Source organism: Lutjanus erythropterus, chromosome 2 (genome assembly GCF_056507025.1).
Source record: "Lutjanus erythropterus isolate fLutEry1 chromosome 2, fLutEry1.hap2, whole genome shotgun sequence".
NCBI classification, from domain to species: domain Eukaryota; kingdom Metazoa; phylum Chordata; class Actinopteri; order Lutjaniformes; family Lutjanidae; genus Lutjanus; species Lutjanus erythropterus.
Window position 1 is genome coordinate 20,028,737 of NC_139318.1, and position 27,416 is coordinate 20,056,152.

The 27,416-nt window shown below is 38.4% G+C and overlaps 1 protein-coding gene across 2 annotated transcripts in view; it reads right to left on the reverse strand.

Annotated features, from left to right (window-relative positions):
• Positions 1 to 21,267, reverse strand: part of mdfi (MyoD family inhibitor) — a 42,352-nt gene extending 21,085 nt beyond the window's left edge. The window contains exons 1-3 of one of the 2 annotated variants that reach the window (XM_084731254.1): positions 20,783 to 21,267; positions 17,930 to 18,131; positions 245 to 382 (exon numbers count right to left, since the gene is read on the reverse strand). In XM_084731254.1, the coding sequence (XP_084587380.1) occupies positions 245 to 382; positions 17,930 to 18,080 (289 nt within the window). In that variant the 5' untranslated portion in view covers positions 18,081 to 18,131; positions 20,783 to 21,267. Of the gene's footprint in view, positions 1 to 244; positions 383 to 17,929; positions 18,132 to 20,774 lie in introns of both variants that reach the window. The other variant, XM_084731263.1, reaches the window with a different exon arrangement.
• Positions 21,268 to 27,416: the final 6,149 nt, after the last annotated feature.

Genomic DNA, 27,416 nt, shown 5'->3' on the forward strand with positions numbered 1-27,416 from the left:
GAGATTGGGTGCAGACTCGCTTGCGTTCAGAAACTTAACCCACTTAGCTGACAATGTAGATATTTCTGTCTGTGTGTATGATTACCTGACCTATTTCTGCAGGGTGTGTAGAATGTATTTGTTAAAGGTCAGGACAATGTGACTCATCAGACCAGTGATCTGTAATGGAAATAAAACTCTCACCACTCTCTGTGAGCATGTGTCCCGATGTGTGAATGTGTGTGTGAGGGTGATATTTACTCACATGTGATATTCTTGCCGGGTGTTGTGAGCTCCGTGTGCGAGAGGCTGTTGTTCCACTTGTCCCCGTCATCGCCTAGCAACCTTTCTGGGGTGCCATTTACCCTCAATATGAGGGGCTCGGTATAGGTGTGGGCCACGTCTAAAAAAACACAAAAAACATACACAATCAAAAAAGTTAAAACTATTTTATGTGAGACCACAAACTTAATGTTCATGTTAAGTTTATTTTGAAGGTCTTCAGATTCCTGAATGAGTCACAGCTTCCCATGTGGTTATTATCAGGTATCAGCAGCAAGCTGTTTTCCCACTTGTAGTAAACTTGTCTTCTCCTATGTCATTTCCCATCCACAAACACTTAATTAATTTAAACAGAGTAGTTTTGCTGACTTCAACAAAGCAGAAGATTTTGTCTGTATTGTGTTGGTGTGTGCGCTGTCCTGAACTTGCATCTGGAAGCAATTAAATCTCAACCCCTTGGGACTGTTTAGGGGTCTATGTGCATGCTTGTGAAACCTGAAATCTGTGTGGGTCTATGGCTGTTTGTGTTTCAGAGTGGATGCGAGTGTGTGTTTAAAATTAAAACATGAGAGGATGTGCACATAATATACATACAGTAAATACATGTCTGGGTGTTTTATGTGTTCACCGGTACCATGCAGTGACTCTAATGAAGCTGTTATTATGCGCACACACTCTGACATACATACACACCACACAGAGGCCTTCAAAGCAGAGCAGGCTTGGGCCTCAGAGAGGTGCAGACTCATTCCTGGGCAAATGGGAGCCAGCTGGGTTTGATAAACACACACATACACACACACACAAGCACACACAAACCAAACCACGTCCTGTGCGTGGACTCAACACTTCCCGGCTCTGTTTATTTACTCTATCCACTCTTGCTCACTTCTCTATCTGTCCTCTCTTTCCTGTCCCCTGCCTTTCACACTCTCTGTCTTCAGTTCACGTTCCCTCTACGCTCTTAAAAATAAATTCCTTCACATATTTGGCACAACTTGATGGATTACAGCTAAACCTATATAATGTCCATGCAAAGTTATCTCAGCTGTAGAGAGTCAAATGAAAAAGTAAACAGTGTGCTTTGATGAAGATGTAAATAGATAATAATAAACAAACAAACAAACAAACAAAAAAAAGATCATTTCTAGGGAACTGAGTAAGTGGTAGACTCCACTCAGTTATCTGGTTCTGATATGTGTTCGTATTGATACTTTGGACTGTTATCTTCACAGTAGTTGGAGAGACATTTGCATGCTTCATTCATTATAAATGAAGGGAAGCAAACATGTAACTTATGGAGGTCCAGGCGAGTGCATGAAGTCATTAGAACCACAAAGGTAAGCTGCTCATCAGCTGATCTCACTAAGACCCACATAAAAATGAAAACAGTTTTAAAGTCAATTCACATGACAGAGCTGTCTATTTATACTTTTTAAATAAATCTAAAATTCCAATACATGCATTTTATTACTTCTCTTTAACTAAACAAAATTTAAGGCATAATCTGCAACATTTTCCTAAAAAAAAAAAATAATGTTAAGACTTAGAAACATAATCCCTTTAAAACATCACCTATGACCCACTAGAAGTACGTTCTGGTGGCTGTATCTACAAAGTCACTGCCCTCTGCCTGTATTTCTCATCATTTTGAAGTGCTCAGGATGCTTTACCAACCTAAAATGTTGTTATATGACATGCTGGGAATGAGACTCAACAATAAACTATCTCCTGATGCATTTAACAACAACATTCGAACAGCTTGGACAAATCCTACTAATCTAACTTTAACTAAAGGAGAGAGAACCAGTTTAGTTCCCTTTTACTAAGATATAATTTTAATTGTATACTTTTAGGGCTGTGCTATATCTTAATATTATAGTTATATTCTCTGCCTTTAATCAAATGGCAAAATGACAAAAGATTCTCATATTGAAATCACAACTCAAATGAATCTGTGAAACCATTTTTAAATTACTACTTAATTTTAATCGATTTCTTTTTGACAGACAATCAGCATCTATTTTGATAATTAAATCCTTGTTAATTTTGTCAGCAGGACTTTCTTCTGTTTTATATAATTGTTAACTGAGCTCCTTTTTGGTTTTGTACTGTTGGTCAGAGACACTGTAAGATGTCATCTTGGATCCTGGAAAAATTAGATGGACGTTCTTCTCACTGTTTTCTGAATTTTTAGAAACCAAATGACTGATCAGTTATTCTAGGGAATAATTAGATTATTCACTGATATAAATAATCACTAGTTGCAGCCCTACATCATTCAATTTTGTCCTTTTTAATTATTTCATTTCATTTCTGAACACAAATGTAAACACACAAAAGTGAAAGATACTTGTTATACTGCTGCTATAATGTTATTTTTGATACAGAAGAAAATAATCATACTAATAGATGAACTTCTGGTAATAGCTGATAATTGTTGCAAAATCTTTTGCCTACCTGTAAGTAATAAATACATTTAGAAAAACTATCATGATGACGAAACATACTGTTTGACGACAGATGACAACTACATATGTTGTTGACTTATTGTAACAATGAGTAACTACCAGTAAGTTCTGTCTCACACAGTAAAAGCTGAAGATGCTGATACAGTGAAGCCTTACCACATGTTTTTATTAAATTCCATTAAATAGTACGTGTCTCTGTTTGTGTGCTCTGTGTGTCATGTCTGTAATACACAGAGAAAAATAGACATGGGACCAAAAACTCATGCCAATTTTGTTATTGATTTATTGATTATGGATTTTAATATGGAAACACTGGTTTGGCAAACAAAAGATGATGGCTGACAGACAAACATTTTTCAAATCTATTTTCAGGCCCTCTTTGTGCTATTGTTTGGTTCCACATTTTAATTAACATCATATTCATTTGCAACCCACACTCCAAAAATAAACAACTAAGAGCTGACAAACTAATTCAATTAAAGTCTGGAGAGTTACTAATTAAATAATGATTGAGGGATACACATTGGAATTTGTTTTGTCTTTGCAAACAATGTTTGTTATGTTTTTTTTTTAATGTTTGAAACGCTGTTTTGTTGAAACAGTGAACCCAGAACCATCACTTTGTATAGCTAAACAGAATGACTCTACAACAATTTACACTTTCATAAAGTTTTAGCTCAAGACATCAAAAATAAATTTCGTGTCTCCCTGGGACGCAAACTTACAAAAACACATCAAGAATTGCCATAATATCTACAAAACTGACATAGAATCTAATCTAAAATATGTATGAAATGTATATTTTTCATTCAAAGCACTTGCTAACTAGCTAGGTAATCTACATTAATCATCATCTACATAGTTTTGCTAACATTATCAAGCTAATTAGCTTGTGTTTTGCTAACATAAGCTAACTTTAAGATGTGACTTGTGTCCCTTTTACAGGAAAAAGGGAAAGTTGACTAAGTTACAAAGCTTGCTCAACTGTTATTGGAGCACAGAGCAAAAAGGGGCGGGACTTAGAAAGGGTCAGTTGTTAATTTTGTGCTGGTTAATAGTTTTAACCATTAGTGAGGAGGCTGTTACATTCTTGACCTCAGCTGTATATTGCTATTCTGCTGCTGAGAGCTGCTTACTGTCTTCTATTCTCTGCTGCCTATTATTTGTTTTATTGCTCATTTGAGGAAACTGCGGTAGACATTTTACTCTGCAAATTGGTGACCCAATAAAAACGGGCCTGTGACCCATTTTGGGACCTAACCCTAAGTTTGGGAAATGCAGCTCTGCAATATTACCCACCTGCAGAGTTTCTTGCACCCTCGGCCTGCCTGAAGGAACACTATCTTTATTTTCTTAGAAAACAAAGTATATCAAAGCTCAAGGTCTGAATCGCTCAGTTATGTACGGTGGTCTAACCTTAATGAAGAGGAGCAGTGTTTTAAGCATTGGCAGATTTGTGTTTGCCTTCACTTTCATGAGCTGGTGTGTGTGTTTGTGTGCATTTGCGGGCTATTTTGTGTGTAGCGGTGGTATTTCTGTGCGTGTGAAGATGGAGACGTAAACAGGACCTGAAGGAATGGGAAGTGCTTCCTGCTCTTCCGTTCTATTAGACAGTGGTACACAAACACTACACACATACCTGTACACCAAAACACAAACTCACATAAAACACATATACCGATACTCCAGCATTCCTATATCTAGCACCAGCTCTCTCTACACACATTTGTCTCCTACATGTGGAAGTCATTTCTCAGGCCCATGTTGTATCCATTAGTCTCAATCAGCCGGCTTCAGATATGAAAGCCACTAGTGAGAACTGCTGCCCTCGACACTGCCAAATGTCTAGTTTAGAGATATGTGTGTGTATTATAGGCTGTGTATGTCACTGGCAAGCAGAGTATATGTCTATTACATCCATTCACCCATCCATCCTTATTTTACTTCAGAGAACACTCAGCATTGAAGAGGTTTCAAAGAAGACGATATCCATACATTTGTCCATAGGCCCAGTTAGCAAACCAGCCATGCTCATTTATTTTTATTTCTCTGTTCAAACATAATATTTAATAGTCTTATAATCAGTTATCAATTAGCCCATCAAAATCAATCAGTTTAAAACTATAATCGCCCATTGTTCCATGCAGCTGGTATTCATTTTATCCAAATATTGAGGATGGACCATAAAAAATTAATATTTCACAATGTGCTGGCGGGCAACAATTGACTTTAATGACTGTAGACAGTTGGCAGGTTTTTGAAACTATCTAGATCAGTAGTATAATTCAAACAAAAAGTGCTTTAGGTGGCATTTATCGGTTATACTCGTCCTCTTTTTCATGTTGTTTTGTTCCCATTCTCCAGGAAGCTGCTTTTGGGGGCAATTATGTCATTATCAAAGCCACACGAAAGCCTGGCGTAAGCAAAACTTCAGGAAAGGAAAGGACAGTCCTCTTCAGTGGAAGGTCCATGACTGCACAACATCATTTCAAGAAGAATCCGTTATTTATACATCTGAGAAATTCATGTTTAGTTAATCTAGCAAAACAACTCCTTAGATGCATGACAAAAGTAGTAGTAGTAATAGTAATAGTAGTCCTAGTAGTAAGGATGCCAGAATATTACTGCACTTCTTAGAAAAGTTAATATTTAAAGGATAATTTGGATTATTTGAAGTGGGGTTGTACGTGGTTATTGATTGTCAGTGTGTAACCTACATTAGATAGTTGACATGCACCCTGATTGGGGAAGCAGCAGGAGCACCAGTGTAGGAATCTCAGCAATGTACTGCTGATTCCTTAGGCAAAATCAGTCATTTTACCTTGAGGAATATGGGAGTTGCTAGTCTCCCATTACCTTGATCTGTTTGTTTATTTGTCTTATTGTGGGACTTTGGTGTTTTAAAAGGTTATTAACGAAATCACAAAAAAGTAAAATTACTGTTTTTGCAAAGGGGGTCTCGATGAGCGAGAAAGAGAGTGATATTTTGCCTCCATGATATAAATATATTATGAATATGTGTATACTTCAAATGATAGTGATTATTTTTTAGATGGCTAAAATACATTTACACGCTTTCGTGCTAGTACTCCTCTCTAGAGTTGCAAATTCTGTGCACTTTCCTTAACTGTCAGTTGAAATGTTAACAATCAATAATGAACTCATCATTAATAGTTAATAAGATACATAAATACAGTTGAATTTAAACAATTCAAGCAGGATATCAGTGAAAATGTTAAAACTGAATTTATCAAGCACAAACAATTTAAAAGCAAAGAATAATAAAACGATACAGGCTCAATTATTGCTATTTCTTCACAAACAAAACAGACCAAGCCAGACTGTGAGAAAATATGAGAGCTCTGGAGAAATGGTTCACAAAACATATTATTGGTTGATACATTTTTAAGCAGTTAAATTCTGAACTGCAATTAATCTGCTTCTCCAAACTGGGGCATGTTGACTGCCATATACTGTAGGTAATAAACTGACTATGGATAAGTACCTCACACAACCCCACTTCAGATAATCCAAAACATTACTTTAAAGGCATGCAATAAATACATACTCCAAGTATCTGAATATCTGTGTAACACCTGCACATTCCTACAGAGCATGTGTTCAATTATCAGGTCAGCTGAGCGCCTCCATACTTCAGTACAGTAGTCTGCTCTGTACTCTCGTTCAGACCCCCACTGACAGCGGAGTGCTATGGGTTAAAAGTGTGTAGGTCTTGTGACTCACTCAAAGCTTTCCCTCTGTAAACGTTCAAAACCACGATTGTTGGAGCTAAACACATCCCCACCAAACCCCTAGTGCCATCCAAGCAGGCCTTCAACCAATTGTGTGCTGGCATCAGCATCAAACCGCCAAACCGCGCAACCTCAGAGTCATTTCTGAGATCTGAGAAAGATGAGCCTCTAATTCAAATCAGACCAGAGCAATCAAGAGCCACTGAGGAGATCTGGTTGTGTGTTTACACGTGTGGGTGAGTATGTGTATTTGTTCGTGCTTGCTTCTCTGTGGAGCTGTGCGTGTGTTCATGTATGTGCGCGTTCATGTGTGTTTGTGATTTGGTGTATGTACACGTGTCAGTGGGCCTGAAGGGGCCATCCATAGGAATTTCAGTTTCCTAGTAAATAAACAGTTAACCATTAAAACAAAACATGTGGATCGCATAGGGCGATGGTTATAACACAACACACGCAGTCACATAGGGTATATGAGCTGGCAAATGGAGTGACATATCCTGGATCACCTGAAGGGGAGCGCAACCTGCTGTTCCTCGGGGTATGATCTCTAAGGGGGAGTGTTGGTTCACAGAGAACAGAGAGCTGAGCTCTGAGTTTACCTGCTGCTTTTTAAACTACCTCCACCCAGTTTCTCTTGCTTCACTGATGACTTCTTTAGAGATTCACGCTTCTAATGTGTGTACGAAAGGAGGTCTCTCAGGTGTGTACATCCCTTTGGCAAAGGCATACACTACACATGCACCCCACCAGACGACACACAGACGGGAGCAAACAGGCATCCAAAATACACCAGATGAGTTCATAAAGTGAAACTTTTATCATATAGACTTTAGTGATCTACAAGGGCAAATCATGTGCTAAAGTAGCACAGAGACAGGCTAAGAGGTAAGAAACATAAACTAGAAACCATTTAAATGGAATTAAAGAAGACAGATTAAAGAAATAACGGAGGTGGCACTAAAATATACATTTATACATTACAATAACTTGACTACATAAATTAATTATTATTTGGGAGAAGTTCTGCCACGATGTATGAACTACATATGCAATATACGTATATAGCTTTTAGCAAATACAACAAAATATAGTAGATAGACAATGTATAATATAAGAGCAAGACACATACATCAGTCAGCCAATATTATAGGCCCCATATTGGCCTAATGCAGCTATATTGTATCAGCGTGCATAAGGGAAAAGGGTAGAAAGAGTGGGGGAATGACATGCAGCAGTCGTACCCACGGCTTCTGCAGAGGACTATTAACCTCTGTGCATGGGGCAAATGCTCTACCAACTGAGCCACCAGGGCACCACAATTTTAGATTTTTATTAAGAGATATACTGTACATAATAGAAATGCACCGATTTAAATTTTCTTGGCCGATTTCTGATCTTTTTAAGGGCCTGACCTGCCAATTCTGACTTTGGATGATTCCGATTTTCAATCTTTCTAAGAACTATAATTGACAGCATTCACAAACATTTTTGCAACTTTTCTTGTAAAAAATAAATTGAATGTTCATCATAAAACACTGACTATTAAATATGGATTAAATACAATTTTACATTTTCTCCGAGATCATGGAATCTCGCGAGATTTTGCGAGACACGATTTCACATGATCTCATGTGAAGCAGACTAAACAATCCGGAGACTGATGTGGTGCAACAGTTTGCTGCAGTAAAACTCTGCCATGAGAAAAACAGACACAGAAGTTAAAGGAGTCTGGATGAGAAAATGTTTGAGGAGACACAAGTAGTTTATTCTTCAGCCAGAACAGGAGGTGAGATTTTAACTGTCCCTCTGTGAACAGCAGTCTGCTGCTGGCTAACATTAGCCTGAAGAGCTACAAAATTTATGGCTGTTCTGCGACACCGTCAGCTGCTCTTTCTCATTGCAGACTGTCAGTCTTCTCTTTATCATACTCTTTGAATCTGTCACTGACACCAACTTCATGCAAGCATGTGTCTGAATGTGTGTAGCTGTGATCAGCGCTGTGGTGGGTGTGATATCACAGTCAGTTTGTCTGCTGCACGCATGACGTGACCATCAGAAGTGCAGAACTCCTGTGTGACAATGATAGGCACAGAATCAGATATGTAACGCTGACCGGCTGGTTACTGGTCAGGGCCGGTCATGCCAAAAACCGATTGGTGCATCCCTAGTAGATAACAAGACAAAGGACAAGAAAATTGTACTGTGAGTAAGTGAGAGGAGGCGTGACTATGTGGGAACTGCAGCAATGTTTTTGTCAACCCACTGTCAGAGAGAAGAGAAAGAGAGAAAGTGTAGCTGGTATTGTAGTATCGATACTGTGAAAAATTATACTGAGAGAATTTCAAATATTAAGTATTGGTATTTATCGATATTTCAATAGTTTTGACAACACCAATTCAAGCTATTCTATTTGTGTTAATTATACTTATAGTTATTTATAATTATTAAAAATACTACCGAGTTTACGGTTTCAGTGCCCTAATGTCATTGTTGATTTTACATGTAAATAAAAATATTGACTAATACAAATCATTATCAGAATTTATTACCACCTAATGTCGGTCTCAGCATCAGCTGATAAAATTTACTAAAATAACAGTAAGTATATATCATGTATTTGAAGAGAGTACTATGACACAGCAGACAAAAAGCACAACAATAACATCTTAGTAATGTAGTGTTATTATATAATCATATACGATGTAAAATGTACAAAGTAATGCAACATAACACAAAATAGTGTAAGATATGTTACTACTTAACTCTTTTTTACTATTTCTGAAATTCAATTGACCAAATTAGGGATGTTAATGATTTACGTCTAACAAATTAAAAATGTATTAATCATGTACCATTTCTCTAGAATGCAAAGGTTTTCTCATGGTTTGTTTTGGTCTGCCTTATTAGTCTCAATATGGCAGTAGTTGAGCCCCATTTGACATTGTTTTGTTTGGTGGAGCCATTTGTTGAATAAGGACAGTTATGTTTTATTATTCTGTTCATTGAAATTGTTTGTGCTTCATGACTTAATGTTTTATATAATTAATATGCTGCTATAATAATTTAAATAAAACTTTAACTGAGAAAAAGACCTGAAAGACCATAACAAGAGTCAGGGTTTGGTTTGTCCGTTCTGGACTGTTGCAGAAACATGGCAGTTCAACATGATGGAAGAGGAACTGCCACACTAATGAAAATATGAAAATTATATTCCGTTTCTTCCATATTCTGCCAATAGATCCTCCTAAATCTTACAAGCTGTACCTTTAATATAAAAAAACACAATTTGCAGATTAATTGATAATATAAATGATCTGTACAGTTCCTGCCCTTCTTGAAAGAGCACCATTCAGGCCCAAATGGGCGCACACATTCACATGCTGCTGACTCATCTCTAAACACATAACGATAGTGATAAGAGTCAAGAAAAATTGGAAAGAATTCACAATGAGATGAGGTGAAGAGCAACCGAGCAGAATAATGTTCAGCGGAGCGGACTTAGTGGAGGCGACGCAGTAGCAGCTCTCTGGCCAGCACTAATGACTGGAACTGATTGAAACCACACACACACAACCGCTGGGGTTCTGACCAGAACGAAGGATAATACAAAGAAAAGAACAAAACTGCAGCAACGGTGTGGTTTTTATTTGTATCCCTCAACAAATACACACACCCATACATGCACACACACTCAAAGAAAAGGAAAGAAGAGGCAATTGTTTAGCTGCAATCCAGCCAAAAGTTGGAAGCACACACGCATAGAAACACACACACACACACACACACACACACACACACACACACACACACACACACACACATTGCACACAGGGGCTGTGAGAGTGCAGTACTGGAATATGTCCAAAATCAGAGATTATAACTGCTGAGAGAATGAAGCAGTGTAAGCTCATTAAAGACAAAAACTGTCTGCTGTTGAACAGGCTTAAGGGGAATTTAATTGTGTTACTTTGTCTCTGTGATTCCTTTGGTTCCTGGGAAAATACTGTACAGCTGCTCTACTGACTGAGTGCTATACTGCAAGGAACCTGAGACACCAGCACCACAAACACACACTGTTCTGTACAACATATGGAAACCAAGGACAAACAGTGGTCATAAGACGTAGAGAATAGGATTTCACATTCAGGAAGAGAAGTAAACCGTGACAAATGTCCTGTCTATAGCCTGCTAATGCACACTTTGGCAGGATGAGATACACTGGTATTAGCATATATGTTGGCAAACAAGCAAAGCAAATACAGCAGCAATGAATATTTTACTAGCATAAAACTTGTTGAAGTCAAGTAAATATTCAGTCATGACATTCAAACAGTTTTGCTAATGCTAAACTACGTTATTGTAAACAACCCACTCTGCTCCTGATCCACTCTCATTCACGCCTCCATCGTTGTTCTCCTGCAACACGTGAGGTCCTGCAAGATTTCAGAACTTGACTTCTCCTGGAGTGAGACTACATAACTTTAATGTTACATTTACAAGTAAAATCATGTCATTTTTTTATTATAGGGGTTATTGTTTTGTAAATTTCTGTCTTTCAAACATATCCCTCTCACAAAATGTTATGTTATGCATTTCTCTACAAAAAACAGCATGAATATCGATATATTCTGATGTAGTCTGATTTCTTTTACTCCTAGTATCAATATCTACCTATAACTGGAAGACAACAACAACCACACACCTGGTCAGTTACCCATCAAATCTGTCACTGCAGCAGTAACTCGACAATAACAGGCCCCTGGCTCAAGTGCCTCCATGACACAGACAGTTTGCTCGGTAGTTTGTACGATCCCATCATGTCGACACAATCTGTCAACAGTATATGACACGGGTTATGAGGGTTTGGAGACTCTCAAGTCAGGAGTTGGTGAGAGAGAGAGAGAGAGAGAGAGAGAAAGAGAGAGAGAGGCCACCGGAGCAGCAATACTTTCTCAAATGTTTGCGAGGTGGTGAAGGGGAAAAAAAAGCACGCTCATTTTCGAAGTTCAAATATGCTGTAAAAATGCCTTGGATTGCTCCTAGTTTATTTCAATCTCTATGAGAAACCAAATTAGACACAAGCCTCAACAAACCTCAGGGACTAAAAAGGAACAAGTAGGCAAATAGCTGCATCTACAGTGCAGTGATGAGTGAGACAGAGATTAAATAAACAGAGTTTAGACTCTGATGTAGACAGAGGAGTTACTCTATATAAGACAGTAGGGTGAACAAAGAGACATTAGCAAACATCTAAACCTGTGAAAGCAGGCTAATATGTTGACTGCTGTGCTGAAAGATCTGATGAAAATGTCTAATAGCATGTTGTTGTGAACAGTGTTGTGATTATACTCCATAAAATACACAAAAGGCCTGTGTGTCTTGTCAATGTTGTTTTCAACAAAACATATTTTTACCAGGCATTATCTCAAGCTTCCTATTGTATTTTTACTTAAAGATACTGTAAAGCAACAATAAATGTATTTTGAGTTTGTCACACCACAGAACTGTGTGTTATTAATCACCCAGCCAGATGAGAATGATTATAAAATTGCTGCGTATATAAATTAGGTCTCAAAATCATGAAAAAATGGTCAGTTTTCTCTGCTCTGAAAAGCTGGGGGTGTGTCTGCTTCGCTGTCTCTGTGTCAAACACCACTATGACCTGAAGATGACCTGAAACACTTCTTCAGTGTGAATTTTTCTGGTTTCTTTACTCCTCCCTGACAGAAAACTGAAAATCTTTGGCCTGTGGGTAAAACAATGTATTTGAGGACATCACCTTGGGCTTTGGGAAACACTGATCGACATTTTTCTCAAATTTCTGACGTATTATTGGCAAACCACTATAAACTGATTAATCAAGAAAACAATTGACTGATTAATCGACTGTAGAAATAATCGTTAGTTGCAGCTATAGTCCAGACATGTCTGAGCTACCAGAGCCAGAGGACAGTGACAAGACTGTATTTCTTTTTCTTCTGTGTCAGGTTGTTGGAACTGAAGTGAGCTAAAGTGAACAGCTGATTTGGACTGAGGGAGTCGCTGAGGGTGTGTTTGTAACTGACCATTAGGAAGGATGAAGGGGAGGCATTGTTGATTAGTCAATTGGAACTTATTTAGTGTTGGCTCCAGCACACCTCCGAGCCATGTTTTAGGTCCACCCAAAAAGTCCTGAATACAGAAGTCATGACTAACAGTCTACCAGTACTAAATAGTGTTCAGTCTTTTCACACATTTTCATCAACTATGTTCTAACATGTGTAATGTGTTTAGAAGAAAAACTCCCTTTCTCCTTTAAAAGGAACGTTTGTTGTTGAGTTCAAGAAATACAGTATATATTTCACTCAGACAACTCACGTTTTAGAATGTTTATTCAGCAGCAGAATATAATTTGAGTTTTGTGTCTAGGTTCCGACTTCATCACTCCCCGCAGGTTAAGTTACAAAGAGATAAGGGGAAGTGATGAGCAAATTCTTGAACCCCGCCGTCAGAGCCTGCAGGTGGATGCTGGGGTGGTGGTTAAAAGAGTTAAAAGAGCAGGCAGTGATACTAGTGCAGGGCAACAATGCATTAGCAGGCAGAGTGAGAAATGGGAGATTTAGCAGTTTAAATAGACCGCCAGATTGGGAGGGTGTGTTTGATATGTACTATTGAGGGTGAGGCATGTCACGTGTGATTGGCGGAGCAGCTTGAGTTGACTGCCTGAACTAGCTCACAGGCGTCGCACATTTATTGGTAACAAACTAAAGGTCACATTTGATGAGGCGGGTAATCAAAAGTTTTTATTTCTGTCTGATGACTCTAATTACACTGCACACAGCTCTGCAATTTAGCCAGTTAAGCTAAAGCTAGCTTGAAAGACCAAAAGGTTGAGGTCCTTCACAGCCTGAATCCTGGAGTGATGTGCTTAGAAATTTGACTGAGAGATTTTAAATGTGCCAACACATATTCCATTAAAAACCTGCCATTGTTTTTCTATACGTGTCGGCCAACTATGTAGAAGCACTAACACTGGTGTGGTGCACTGCTCAAAAACTGCCACCAAGTACTGCATTTGCATTTCAAGTTGCTTTAAGTCTGACCTTGGTTGTTGCTGACCTTTCAAAGTGCAGCCAGTGAGAGAACAGCTACATGTGACGACGTAGCCAGAAGCGACACGGCCTACAAGCAGGGAACCAAGAGAGTAATGGAAGAAAAGTGTGTAGAATTCCCTGAACTCTGTAATACAACAGTAAAAATATTTGATTTGACTTGATTTGATTTAGCACATTTAAAAAAAAACCCATAAACAAAACAATATGAAAAATAGCAAGAATGTGCAAGAGAGACTAAAAGCCTACAAGGCTTATCATGGGTCTCCCCCAGTTCTTAACTGAGTTAGAATTATTATTATAAAATTAAATTACAATTACTGACTATGATTTTGAGTCTAAATATTTAGGTTCAGAACCTTAAGTCCCTTTTGTATAGCTTAAGTCTCACACAGATAATAAGAAAAAGAAAAAAAAACAAACCAGTTTAGTAGTGGAAGGGAGAAAATGATGATACACATTCTCCAGGAAAAATAATGCATGGCAAAATGTCAGCAATCAGATGGGGCTGCCATATTTGTGAATATGCATATAGTTAACAAATTTAGCTAAATCCAATGCTAAAGTTAGCTTAGCTGTGTACACCAGGCAGACTTAATATATACAGCTGTACTGTGCCTCTGCAAGTCTCTGCGCCCTGCCTCTCAGTGAGCTAAGAGCAAATTTCTTATCATCTGAGGACAACTTAATAAGTGTTTACTTTCTGCAAGCTTGTCTTGATTACTAAGGAGTAAACTGCAAGCTAAGCTAATGCTAAAGAAAGACTCACCATTCTGTTGGTCTTTTTTGAGCAGCAACAGGCGTCCACATCAAGTAATACAGAGTGGTGTCTTTATGTGAGTGTAAAAAAAGCACAGACAAGGTTTTCAGAGATCATATTAACCAAACAACAACCAAAGTCTTGATTTTGTTTCACCACTCATGAAATGAAGCATTAATTAACTGCAGCCGGCTACATTTGCTGGCAACAGCTGTCCTTAGCTGTCAATAAGCTCCATCTAAACCTTTTTTCTCCTATAGCTTGTTAAGACACTGATAATAACACAAGTCATAGTTAGAGTCATTTAATAATGATTTGAAAATTGCTCTTTTTCAAATGGCAGTTTCAATATAAAAGGAAATTTGTATTCATCCCTAATACACTGACTATCTAAGTAGAGACAAAAGTAGAGAGGTGGTCTTAAAAAGAGGAAGAGAAAAAAAGAGAGAGAGAGATGCAGTGGTGAAAGAGAATGTGGGAATCTAGCATGTGGTAAGAGGCTCCTATATAAACAGACAGCCTCATTGCATCTTCATGCCTGAGTGAGAGCAACACTCACAACAGCGAGAGGCACGCATCTGTCGACACACACTCACACACAGGCACACACACACTGCTATTCAATGGCCTTGTAATGACTGAGCAAAGCTTTATTCACTTACAGCAGAAAAGACTGCTACTCTAGCACGGGGTGACAAGAGGGCTCAAACTCTCATCTTGCGCATTGTGACTGGCCGTGCTGACACTGCTTGGTCCACACCATAATTACACTATGGCATCAAAAAGTCACCGCGGGCATGAATCACAACACCCCATTGAGCAAAGCGAACAGACAGATTCAAAGAACCGTTATTTGTTGCAGGGCTATTGCATCAGATTGCATTAGATTTTGTGTATGTTTATGACAGACAAGCGCCTACTGCAGACACAACATGTTGTGGAAAAAGCATCAATTAAGACAGTTGGGCACAGCATGGCAGAGTCGCTGCCAATTTTTCCAGTGGCCAAATGTGTAACTTTAACAGATATCAGAGGCACAGAACGCACCTGTGAAGCTCTTGACTACATACAGGGACAATTCTTCTGAAAACCTAGAAAGGTTAAAGCTACAATCCACTGTAGAAGTGCAATGGAACAAGTCCAAGTCAGAAACTCAATCCATCTAGGCCAAGTTAACAAACATAGACACACCTGATGTCATATCAAAATGGCAGAGTGAACAGCAAGCAGAATTACATTTTGATCAATTTTTACCATATGTAGTATTTGTGTTGTAAAATGTGCTATAAGAACTTTGTAGGTGCCATTTCCATTAATTTGATCTGTGCATGATGAAGACTCTGTGAGCATGGTTTGGTAACCTACCCCTTCTGTCTCAATTCAAGTGTGCAGATCTGTTAAATCAGATGCTTGTGAAGGTCAAACACTTGCCATACAAACATCAGTTTGCTGTGGGTATCCATGTTTTCCCACGCAGATGCACTAGGTCAGATATAATGACTCGAAACTATTAACTTCCAACTTGCAATGGATCGCCAAGTAACACCACCAGGTGTTGACGACATTTATGCAGATGCACAAGTTCTAACAGAAATAATATTTCTTTGATCAACGTGAAAGACATTAAATTCACTACTCCTAGCAACTGCAATTTCTAACAATGCATCCTCAGGCAACAATTTCATTAAAGCCTGAGTTAGATCTATATAGGTTTGTGCCTGTTGTGTTGACCCAAATTAAAGCCCAGCTCTGTGCAGGCAGAGGGGATGGGTGTGGAGGTGAAGCAGAGTGCTGAAAGCAGGGCCTTGTTGCCTGACCAATCTTCTCCTCCCCACCCTGGCTCACCTACCTACCTTCAGCCTACACACACACACACACACACACACACACACACACACACACACACACACACACACACAGAGCCAGACAAGCAGTCTAACTTTAGTGGGAGAAACCACAGTTATACTTTGTGTTGGCTTCCTGAGGAGCACAGGTAAAGTCAGCAGAGCCACGAGAACATGTTCAGGCACAAACCCACTGTTTAATAACTCTAAAACTCTTCACAGAGGTATTATCATTAAAGCTGATGCTGTACTTACACTCATCGTGGTAAACCACAGTGTAGCATGGAGCAGAGATGTGCGTGTGTGGATGCTATATTTCTGCACGTTTGATATAGTAATAATAACAGATTGGGTTGAGACTTGCCTTTAAAAACAAAACAAACAAAAAAAATAGAAGAATTCCATCAAGCATTGAAGTGGCAGGTTCCCAGGACAACAAACCACTTAAATCTCTGCACACTTCCCTAACTGTTTACCACACCTACCCCAATTGCCCCACAGGACTTGCAGTCTGATCTACAGTCAGTGCTGCCATTTTCTCACTGAAGCTTGAGGAAACTTGAACCATTCTGCCCAATCCTGGATGAGTCATTCAGGCACAAGACTGCCCTGAGTTGGTCCACTTGTTCCCGCCCCGCTGTCAGTCAACCCTTACCATGACCAATCCCACAAGGGGTAAGGGTCATGGGTTCATTCCCAAATTCCCAGGAGTCCTATTGCGGCCTTTAAACGTTCCACAGCCGTGAATTGGTTCTGACCCCTCAGATCATCCAAGGCGGCACGTCCCCCCACACAAACAGATCGGTATACAACTGTTTTGTCTGTCAGTGAGAAGGCCTCTGACCTGATCACCGTGACATCTACCAAAAACAGACAATGATTTTTCTGGGACTTTTGGGGAGTCATTCGAACACTAGTCTGACTCACCAGATACAATAGACTGTTTGTACAAGCCTGCCATTGGCCCTCTCCATGCTGCTAGCTGAGAACAGCAAGTTAACCTAACCCAAGTCAGTAACAGGACAAATATTAACACGCAAGTGATTGGGTTCAATGGGTTAATTTGTTTAGATAATATTACCATGACTGCAAGCTAATTTCTGTTAGCGCATCAATGGAAAATCCCATTATGTGTTAGCACATATATATACATGTGTGTGTGTGTGTGTGTGTGTGTGTGTGTGTGTGTGGAGCCAGATCTTTCTCCAGCACTAGCACAGTTTTGGCTATGCGAGTCTTCTCGAGTACAGCTAATGAGTCTACCATTTGTGATTAATAATTACCAGTTTTAAAGCTTTAAACAGTGACTCAAGACTGTTCCACTTTGGAAAAATTAAAACATTCATTTATACGCCCTTTAACAAAGTTGAATAAATCAGTCTATTCTTGTTTTGGGGTAAGAAAGTCTTCTACAGCTTGTAAAAAAGAGAAAATGTGCTGGTCAACGTCAAATCATAATGAGGTTTACATAAATGAAAGAGCATGGAGAGGCCTTCACTTTCAACACTAATCAATTAGCTCCCGCTATTCATAATAAACAGCTTAATCTCTTTCTATCTCACTTTTTTTGCTGCAACCACACTCATAGACACACACCAAAAAACAACAAAGCAAGTTAAATTGAAAATGGTGGTAGTCGTTATAAACATTAGCAAATTCAAGGCGCGTTCAAACCCATCACATTCTAGTTGTCTCTTGGACAGCTGTTACAGCTGTTTGTGTAGGTTTTTGTTTTGTTTTTCTTCCTTACCTGCATTCGGACATGGCTTTGGGTTCGGGCAGCTGTTTGCATTCTCTGTGGTCGAGGTTGCGTGCGAACTGGGTTGTGGAGCTGGTAGACTGGGGTCCCCATCATCAGGTGGCTCTGGGGAGATGGCAGGGGCACTCCTCTCCTCATCCATGGGCGTAGGCCTGGCTCTTATGGGAGGAGGTGGAGGGGCCAAGGAGTGAGCCTGAAGAACAGAGAGGAGATAGCCAAAAGTATTCTTAGAGAGATGACTGTATGTATGGGTCACACGAGAGATCTCTCATCGGCTTTCAAATTGAGCAACGAGCCGACAGGAGATGCTTAGTCAGGCAGGCAGGCATGACTTGAACCAGCATGAATCCCTCTCAGCTATTGCAGAATTAGTAAAGGACGTGGCAGACTTCTTTCATCAAACAGTGGTAACACAAGGGAAATGCCTAATCATAACCTGCTTTTGATTAATAGTTGTCAGACGCTTTAAACTTATGTTTTGGAAATCATAACAATAATGGTAGTCTTTGTTTATTTATATACAGCATTTCCAAAAGTCCCCAGATGATTTATTGTAGCAAATGAAGATCAATCATTTCCACACTAAATATGAGATAACAAGACACGCTAACAAAAGAACAACAGGAAAAAGAGTAACTCAGTTATGAAAAAAAGATCCCAAGTCATCCAATTAGAGCCCGATATATTGGTTAACCAATGTTATTATCCCAATATTGGCCTATGACAGCTATATTGTTGTATATTGCTATTTCTTCATTTGAAAAATGTTTTCATTTTAATTTGTAAACTTCATATGCAGTACTTTATGTATGTTTGTATAATTATGTATATTTGATTGTTTTTCCTAACTCATATGTATTTTGCTCTGATTGTGTTTTGCTTTAGTTTATGTAATCTGGTTGTTTTATTTATATTTATTCATAATTATTAAAAATGCTGATGAAAGTTCATTGTTTAAGTGCCCTGATATAATTTCAGATGATAAAGTTGATTGTTAAACTGTAAAATATCCTGCTTACATTACAGTGCTACTTTTGAGGGATCTTTGCAAAAATGTGTGTTCATGTATATATGCTATATTCTGTATATTATATTCTGTATAAAGAACATTGGCTGATATATTAATATCAGAATTTTTTCTTAATCCCTAATATCAGTATGTGCATCAGTCCCAAAAATCCAGTAGGCTTTCAGTCAGACCCTACATCCAGTGACAGCAAGTATGTCAGGCTGACTCACTCAGAAGAAAACGTGCACAAAAACTGCAGGTTCATTTCAGGTTTGAGTATTTTTGAGAGTGAAAATTATTTATTACAGCTCCTGCATCATGCAGATAGAGAGCACCCATAGCATATTAGCCTTTGTGATATGTGTAAAATATAGTCGTAATGTAATTAACGTAATTTTGAAGCTAGTAATAAGAAATTTAAGAATCTTGATATCTAATAGATGCTTTGATATAAAGTAAGAAAAAAATATATAATATTTAAAGTAGGGCTGGGGAATACATTGATATTGATATTTAATTGATATTGTGATGAGACTAGATATTGTTTTACATTTGGGATACAACTATGTAGTGATATGGCTGAATTGTTGCCTTTTCCTTGTAATTTTCTGAGCTAACCAGGTTGTTCTAGCTGTTCTATTATTTGCCTTTACCCAGTTAGTCATCATATCCATATTACTGATGCTTATATATGAAAAATCTCATTAACGTTAATATTTTGTGAAAACACCAATGGTCATCCTTCATCCTTACAGTATTTTTGCAATATTGATAAACACTGATAAAACTTAACTTAAAGAATAGTAGGTTTAATAGTGCTTACTAAATGGTTGCTAAGTGACGTATAAACTTTCTGCAAACCTGTTCTTACCTTCACACTTGTTGACTCATGACCAGTCCACTGACACCAACCTATACATATTTTCATGAGGGTGAAGAAATCGGTCTATTCTTGTTTTTGGGGTAAGAAGGTCTCCTGCAGCTTGTAAAGCAAATTCAATTGATAGTACACTGCTGTTGTTCTCATATTCTGATTAAATAGTTTCTAAGTGACATATAAACTCTCTGCAAGTCTATTCTTACCTTTAGAGTTGTTTAATTACCTGTAATCAGGTCTCAGGTGTGTTTTGTCTGAAAGTTTAGACAATAGCCAATCAGATCCGAGCATCGGGCACGTTCTACATCTCAGTATTAACCTGGACAGGTTCAGTGCGGTTCATTATGAGTCACGTGCCAACGTGTGTTTGGCGCGCGCCTCCCCTGCCAGAGCAGCTCAGCTGGACAGCTGTTTGCGCGCTCCCGTCGTTTACTCCGCACTCGTTGCCCCCCCAAAAGTTTTGACAACCTAAAGCTACATTTTTGTGAAAGCGCTTGAAAAAGTGAATATAATCGAGCTCGTGTCCGACTCATACAATATATTCAACTTTAAATAACTGTAGTGGATTTGATTTTACACTTTTGAAAAGGTAAAAAGTTTAAAGAAGTTTCGGGAAAAGAGAAAAAGACGCACCTCACATTTCGAAACTGTGCCAAACGCATTGCCTAAACAAGAAATTTTACTCAGGCTTTAAAATAGTAACTTCAACCTTTCAAAAGAGATTCACACTTAAATTTAATACAATAATGTTAAATGTTACGGTTAGTTAATAACGGGCGTACTCTGTTTACCTTTATTGCATGTCTGCGTCCTGCTTTCCCCAAACGAGTCCCTGCATGCTCAAACGGAGCTCAGCTGCAGTGTGGGGATCCTTTTTCTGTCTGGATTCATGCTGCACAATAACTGGCTTTGATCTACAACAACACACAACACAGAAAAAAACAACTTACCAACGTACCTTCTCTCTGGCTGGGACGCAGTGCAGCCAAAACCTCTGGCTAATTCATTCTCTGACCGCTCCAGGTGGACTTCTCGCCCTCCGAGACCTTTCCCGTCCTCTTTCCCTCCACTCTTGTCACTTCATACGACCACCAAATCGGTTTTCGACTCATGTAGTTTTCCCAAACTCCCAATTCAATGCATTTTTCTCCAGCGAGGATAGTTTTCTCTCCGCCTCCAAAAGTTTCTCTCTCCGGCTCGCCCCGTCCTCCAGCACACCAGATGTTGGGAAGTTTGTGTCTCTCTGCAGGCAGGCAGCTCGCTCGACACTCTTTGTCTGCACTTCAGGTTTCTTCACTTTCTTTTCTGCAAATAAAGTTCAAGTTCACCTCCGTCCCAAACTTGTTCAAACTCTTTAAAATGAGCAGAATCCGTCCTGTGCACTCTCTCCCCGTCTCTCCTCTCTCTTTACTCCCACTATACACTACTCAGACTTCTGTGAGCTGCAGCTATTGGACAGGAAACTACAGTCAGCAGTGATTGTGCTTCCTCCAGGCTAGAAACTAGTTGGGCTGAGCTATACTGTCATATAATTACCCCTTAACCCGAACCAGACACAGCACTAACACAGGGTAGCTTTCATCAGGATTTATGAGCCCAGGAACCATATGTTTTGTCATTAATAATAGAGCAACAGTTTGTGAAGATAACTTTTTATGTAGAGCTACAAGAGCAATAATGCAGTCAACAATTCTCACTCACAGGCACTTAAATGCAGCATATCTGTGGTGACTGGCTATGGTCACTATTTTGACATTTTAGTCATATGATATTCACCTAATAATCTGCAGACATTGCTGCAACTGTACAGTATATTTCTTTGAGAATTTAAAAACAATGCTGTAGGTGTGTACAGACAAAGATGGTTCTTTAGCTGCTTTTTGTCAGCCAGTGCTATTTGACTTTCTTTTTTCAACACTGAAGAAACTCTGAAAACATCAAAGGTAGTTAAACCATCTATAATTACATTGTATAATAATTCAGTAGCATTATTTCATTCTTTAACCTAATAAACCTTCTTTAAACTAATAAGATGCAGAGAAATTAGTCACATTTTTCTTTAGTACATGTATTGTACTCTGACGAGTCAACCAAGCCTTTGTTATTCAGGTGGAGGGTCACTGATTTTAGTTTAAACACTGTTATGACTCACTGTGGGAATTTTCTTCCCTCACATTTTAAGATGTCCCAGTACAAGACCAAACTAGGTCACTTTGTCAGCGATGACTCATCTTCACAATCATGCACTCAAAAGTAATTACAAGATACTCCTCAAAGCACAAATCCCCATCTTATATATGCCAGACTATCTTTACATTATTTTCGAAAGTTTCAAAAATAGTTACTTTCTTTTAAATATGCTATTTTTTATTGCAAAAGACAGGACCTTTTTGATAGTTTTACACAAAACTCTTTTCCAGTCTTTGATATACATGTATGCACAGAATAATGTATTGAATAGCTTCAGTACTTGTGGGCCTTAACTCAGTCCTCAGGAAAACTTCCATTTCTCCATCTTCACTTCCACTAGAGTATATCCATGAATACCACTCCACAAAATATGTTTAACTCATATATATTCTCAAAAAAAAAAAAAAAACTACTTGTTTTAACTAGTCTGGGCTGTCTTAAAACTTTAAGTTAACTAAATTTGAATTGATAAGTTAAAGTACACAAAGCATGTTTACATCATATAGTTTCCTTCAAACTATAGAAAGAAACTAAAACTTTAAAGTTCAATCAACTTAAATAAATAAAACTTGCATATTTACATTAAGTTAATGAGAAGATCAGTTGATTATACTATATTCTGATGGGGTTTTTACTGTGTAGACTTCAATATACACCTGCATATCTACTTGCATACATCATATGCACACTTCAACTTCAGTCTGTCAGCAATTTTCATGTTTAACTTTCTTAAACATGTCATCCATTATTCACTGACAGTATGCATCTTTATAAAACTGACACATCTGGCATGAGTGGTGGATAATCTATTTCATGAACAAACTAATTATGTTTATATTAATACAAATTAACCAGGGTAGCTTGATAATAACATGCACCATACATGTATATTTACATTTACACCCAAACAAATATGGATAGGCTTACTGGTGGTCAAACCTGTGTTTACAGAACTACTTACAGTACACGGTAAATAGGGCTGGGAATCAGCACTCAATACCTTTAAGGTATCAATTGACATAACCCAGTACCAAGTGGTCCAATCTCCAGTCAAACAATACCTGCATTCAACTCTGTTGATTCCCAGATCTAGAAAAAAATTACTATCTATATGATTTTGCTCAGAGCCAATCACAGAAACCATTTTCATGAAGAAGAACCTTAAAAAAAGGTCCATTGGTATCGGTATCACCTTAAGGGTACTGGTATTGGTACTGGTATCATATTTTTTAAAATGCTATCTGTTTTCCATGGACCTGATAATCATGTTCATGATAAGACTTTTGATACTGGTAGCTACCCAACAATGACAAATGTTTTGGAATAGATAAGCATCTATAAATCACACACTACTCCAGATAGCAAACAGCATTTAAAATATAAAAAACTCAATGTTATGTGGTGTATTTTTCTTTCAAATAAGATAAAATAGTATAGGTTGAAGGCAGAAATCCAGCATTAACAATCATTCAGCCTAATCTGTCGGCATGTTTTTTCCTTTGTGCAATAACTCTCCAAGAGATAAAAGCACAACTTATCTCCAGCTTTTCTGAAGGTTTTATTAAGAGTACTTTTACAAGACCAATTTATATAGCAAACAACAAGGTAAGTGAAATAAAACGAATAACCATAGTTGTGTTTCTTTTGTCTCATATGACACAGAAAAAAACACAGCTCATGACAGAGGCCTTGTCTGCTCGTGCCATGTTGACACCTGGAGGTTGTGGCTGATGAGAGAGTTTTCCGTGATTGATTGTCTGAAGGCGTGGCAGGGGCGCGAGGTAATTCACAGCAGCAAATCTTCTTCTTGACACAGGCTCCATTTTTACTAACAACTTGATAACCTCCTATTCAATTTGTGTGTACAGTCACTCATCTGCAACAGGCGGGCTTTGACACTGAAGTATTTGTTGGATTTGTGCTCTGTGGGGGCTCACTGTCTGTCTGGGCACGAGGGTCAGAGCGCTTGTGTGGGCAACGGTAGCATTAGAGAGAACTAGTTCCAGCAGGATTTTTTTTTTTTTCCCTTTTTGTCTGTTTGTTTTTTGGTTTGTGGAAGAAATCCAGACATACTGTGTTTTACTTAGGACAGCTGGGTACTTACAGTTCAGCAGACCTGACCCACTTTATGATCCAAATATTTTCATAACACATAATTCTTACAAATATAGGGGAGATGGGGAATGGTAGCAATATTTCTTGTTTGAGCATCAGTAACTCAGTGATTGTTCATGCTAGATACTTCAAATTTTAATACATCGTACCCATATTTGTCAACTACAAATAAAACTCACTTGAACATCTACTACACAATCACAATGTCAATTACAAAGAGTTCTGTTGTTACAACCTACCCCACTACAGGGGTGAGTTGTATCATTAGCTGGAGATGAGAGGTAATCTGCTGATTTCCAATTTATGAAAAAACTTGAGTGAAGAACTAGAAGCGTGTACTCAGTCTAAGGCAAATCCCCACCAGGCAATATATAGTGAAGCACCTAGTGCAACACCACCACAGCAGCCAGAGTTTTGTGCTCCTGTGTCAAATTGAATTTCTCCTACAAGGGATCAATAAAAGTACATTTTATTTTATCTTATCTTATGTTATGTTATTACTAACACAGATGACATGACAAGAGATTTTTTAAGAGTTCTCTTATTTGTTTGTTTGTTTGTTTGTTTTATTTTTTGGAGGTGCTTCTGGAGCTGTTTTATAACTATCCACAATTTTTCAGTTGCGAGTAGCTCCTCCGTTTCCTTTACTTTACAGAGATTTACAGTGTACGGTGAATGTAGAGAGAAAGAAAAATGTCAATTCAATGGTGAAAAGTGCAGAAAAAGTAAAACTTGAAGTTGTGACAACATTATTCTACCTATTTACACGGTCAACTGAAAAGTCTTGATTACACTGAATTAAAGTAAAATTACATTCAGGCTGTGTTATTTGCAACTGTATCATAAAAGTTTAGAGATTTTAAACTAGAAGCGCTTGGAGCGGCGGCACAAAAAAGACAGACCACCCTGAAAAAAAAGATGCTGGGTGCAGTACCTTTAGGCAGCTGCATGATGGTCTCTCCTCACTGGAACAACTGAAAAAAGACACAGGTGATCAGAAAACTCCATGTTGACACAAGGCCTAAGTCAGATAATTGCATGTACATTGAACACTAGGCAAAAAACAATCTTGATTTAAAAAACTGACTTTCTTGCGTGAAAATCTGTTATTTGTCCATTAAACCCATGATGTTGCTCGCAAAGACATGCCATTTCTCCTGTGAATGCAAAAAGGAAATAGCAGTATACAGCATTGATAACATCACTGCAGCTCTTTTCTGGTTGGTCAAACTGGCAGTGTAACAAAAAATCAAAAACAAACAAAAAAAAAGTGTTGAAACACTGGGCTCCCCTAAAATTTAAAGTGGTTGGATTTTAATAAATAATTCTACCACTGATTGGAAATACAATCACAAGCATCAGCAGTCTTTCAAAGTGTGTTTGAGCTCGTTCATATCAACACATTTCATACAGTCGTCCTCCCTGCTGCTTTACATGCATAACTTACCAATTTGTCATCTACTGCAGGGGATTTTTAACAGGATGGGACAAGAGCTCTTCCCAATTTGTATCCAATTAAAATTCACCCTCATTTCAACTAATTCACAGGATCACAGTGTGTTAATGAGGAAATTCTTGTCTTTTTATCTGATTTCATCACATAAGCCAAAAATGATACAGTACAATTAGAGTGTAATATAAACAGAAGACCCGCATAAATAAACCAAATGCAAGCTTCAAAAGAGCCTGAAGATTGTTGACATTACACTGTGGAGACATTAAAGCCTTGTGTGTTTGTACAAGGTTCAGTCCCTCCACCTATTCCAGCACTGAACAATGAGAGGGGAGAAATTTTCTTGTCATCAGCTTCCTGAAAAGCTCCATGCTCTCTATCCTCTTACTTCCGTACATGACTCACACCCCACCGCAGTCACCGCACCCACAAGGCTCTGATAGCTTTCATTTCTATTACTTACTTTGTATTTACAGAATTATTTGAATTACTCACAAATGCTTAATGTTAATTTAATAAAACATTATTTAACAGCAATGATTTTAAACACATTTGTTACATAGTTGATGGAGAGAGCTGCTAAACACCTCATGGATTAGCTGCTTCCCTTTGTTCTGGTTTTAAGTGGCAGCTTCCTTTTCGAGGTGAACAGGGACTCTTTGGACCATCCAGGGTTTAGTGACGAAGCAGACTAATATGGCAGTGTCCTGCCACATTCCTTACCTCCAATAGCACTATTAAAAAATCACCTTCCAATTATGAACCAGGAGCTGCTTCTGACACACACATACACCGAGGTATTTTATTTTGTGCAGAGCACAGGGGCAGAAATAACTGCAGCACTGGATTATAGTTTGTCCCTGATCCTGAGCAATACATGTGCTTTAAATGCACAGTTCATTGTTTTCATTGCGTTCATGTCTGTGCAGTAAATACACAACAGAAACAAAATCCACCACAGCACCTCTAAAGCTCATTAAACAGCATCTAATGTATTTAATGTGTTGCCTTTTGACAAAATCAGCCTAGCTGTTGGCTTAGGATCGTTTAAAGAGGGGCTGTATGAGGTACTTATCAATAGTCTGTGTATTACCTACAGTAGATGGCAGTCGACGTGCCCCCAGTTTGAAGAAGCAGAGAAGAAGAATATCAGCACAGAAACTTAGCAATGTACTGCTATGGACAGGGTCAGCAACAAAATGTGGTTTAGCTACTTTAAAAAAGCCCATCTTTAAAAATTAATAGCATTTTAAATGGATGCTATATAATTACCATGCTGTCAGACAGCCTTTTCAGATGAGAAATTGAAGCTATATCTCAGATTATAATGCTTTCTCCAAAGCCATCAAATCCTTTGGCCAAAATCATGATTTTACCTAACAGAAAGCTGGAGTTGCTAGTGAATTGCTGCCTCGATTGGTTAGGTTTTTTGTATTATTATGTAACTTAAGTGAATCCGAATTAAACTTTTATAACTCAGAAGTCACAAAATAAGACTAACCAATCAAGGCAGTGGCAGACCAGGAACTCCTGTGAGTCTGGTTACTTTGGAGAGAGCGATCTAACTTCAGTTTCCCATCAGAAAAGGCTATCTGACAACAACATAAATTGCTGAAAATACTGAAGTGATACTGACTTTTTTAGGTTGGCCTCTTTTTTTAGGTAGTCACAATACATTTTGTTAATGACCCCATCCACAGCAGTACAGCAGTTGTTTAGTTTCTGTGCTGGTCCTACTGTCTGCTCCCCCAAACTCAGGGCGTGCTGACTGACACCCGCTGTAAGTATTACAATGACACAGTGATAAGTACCTCATACAATCTGACCCCAAATA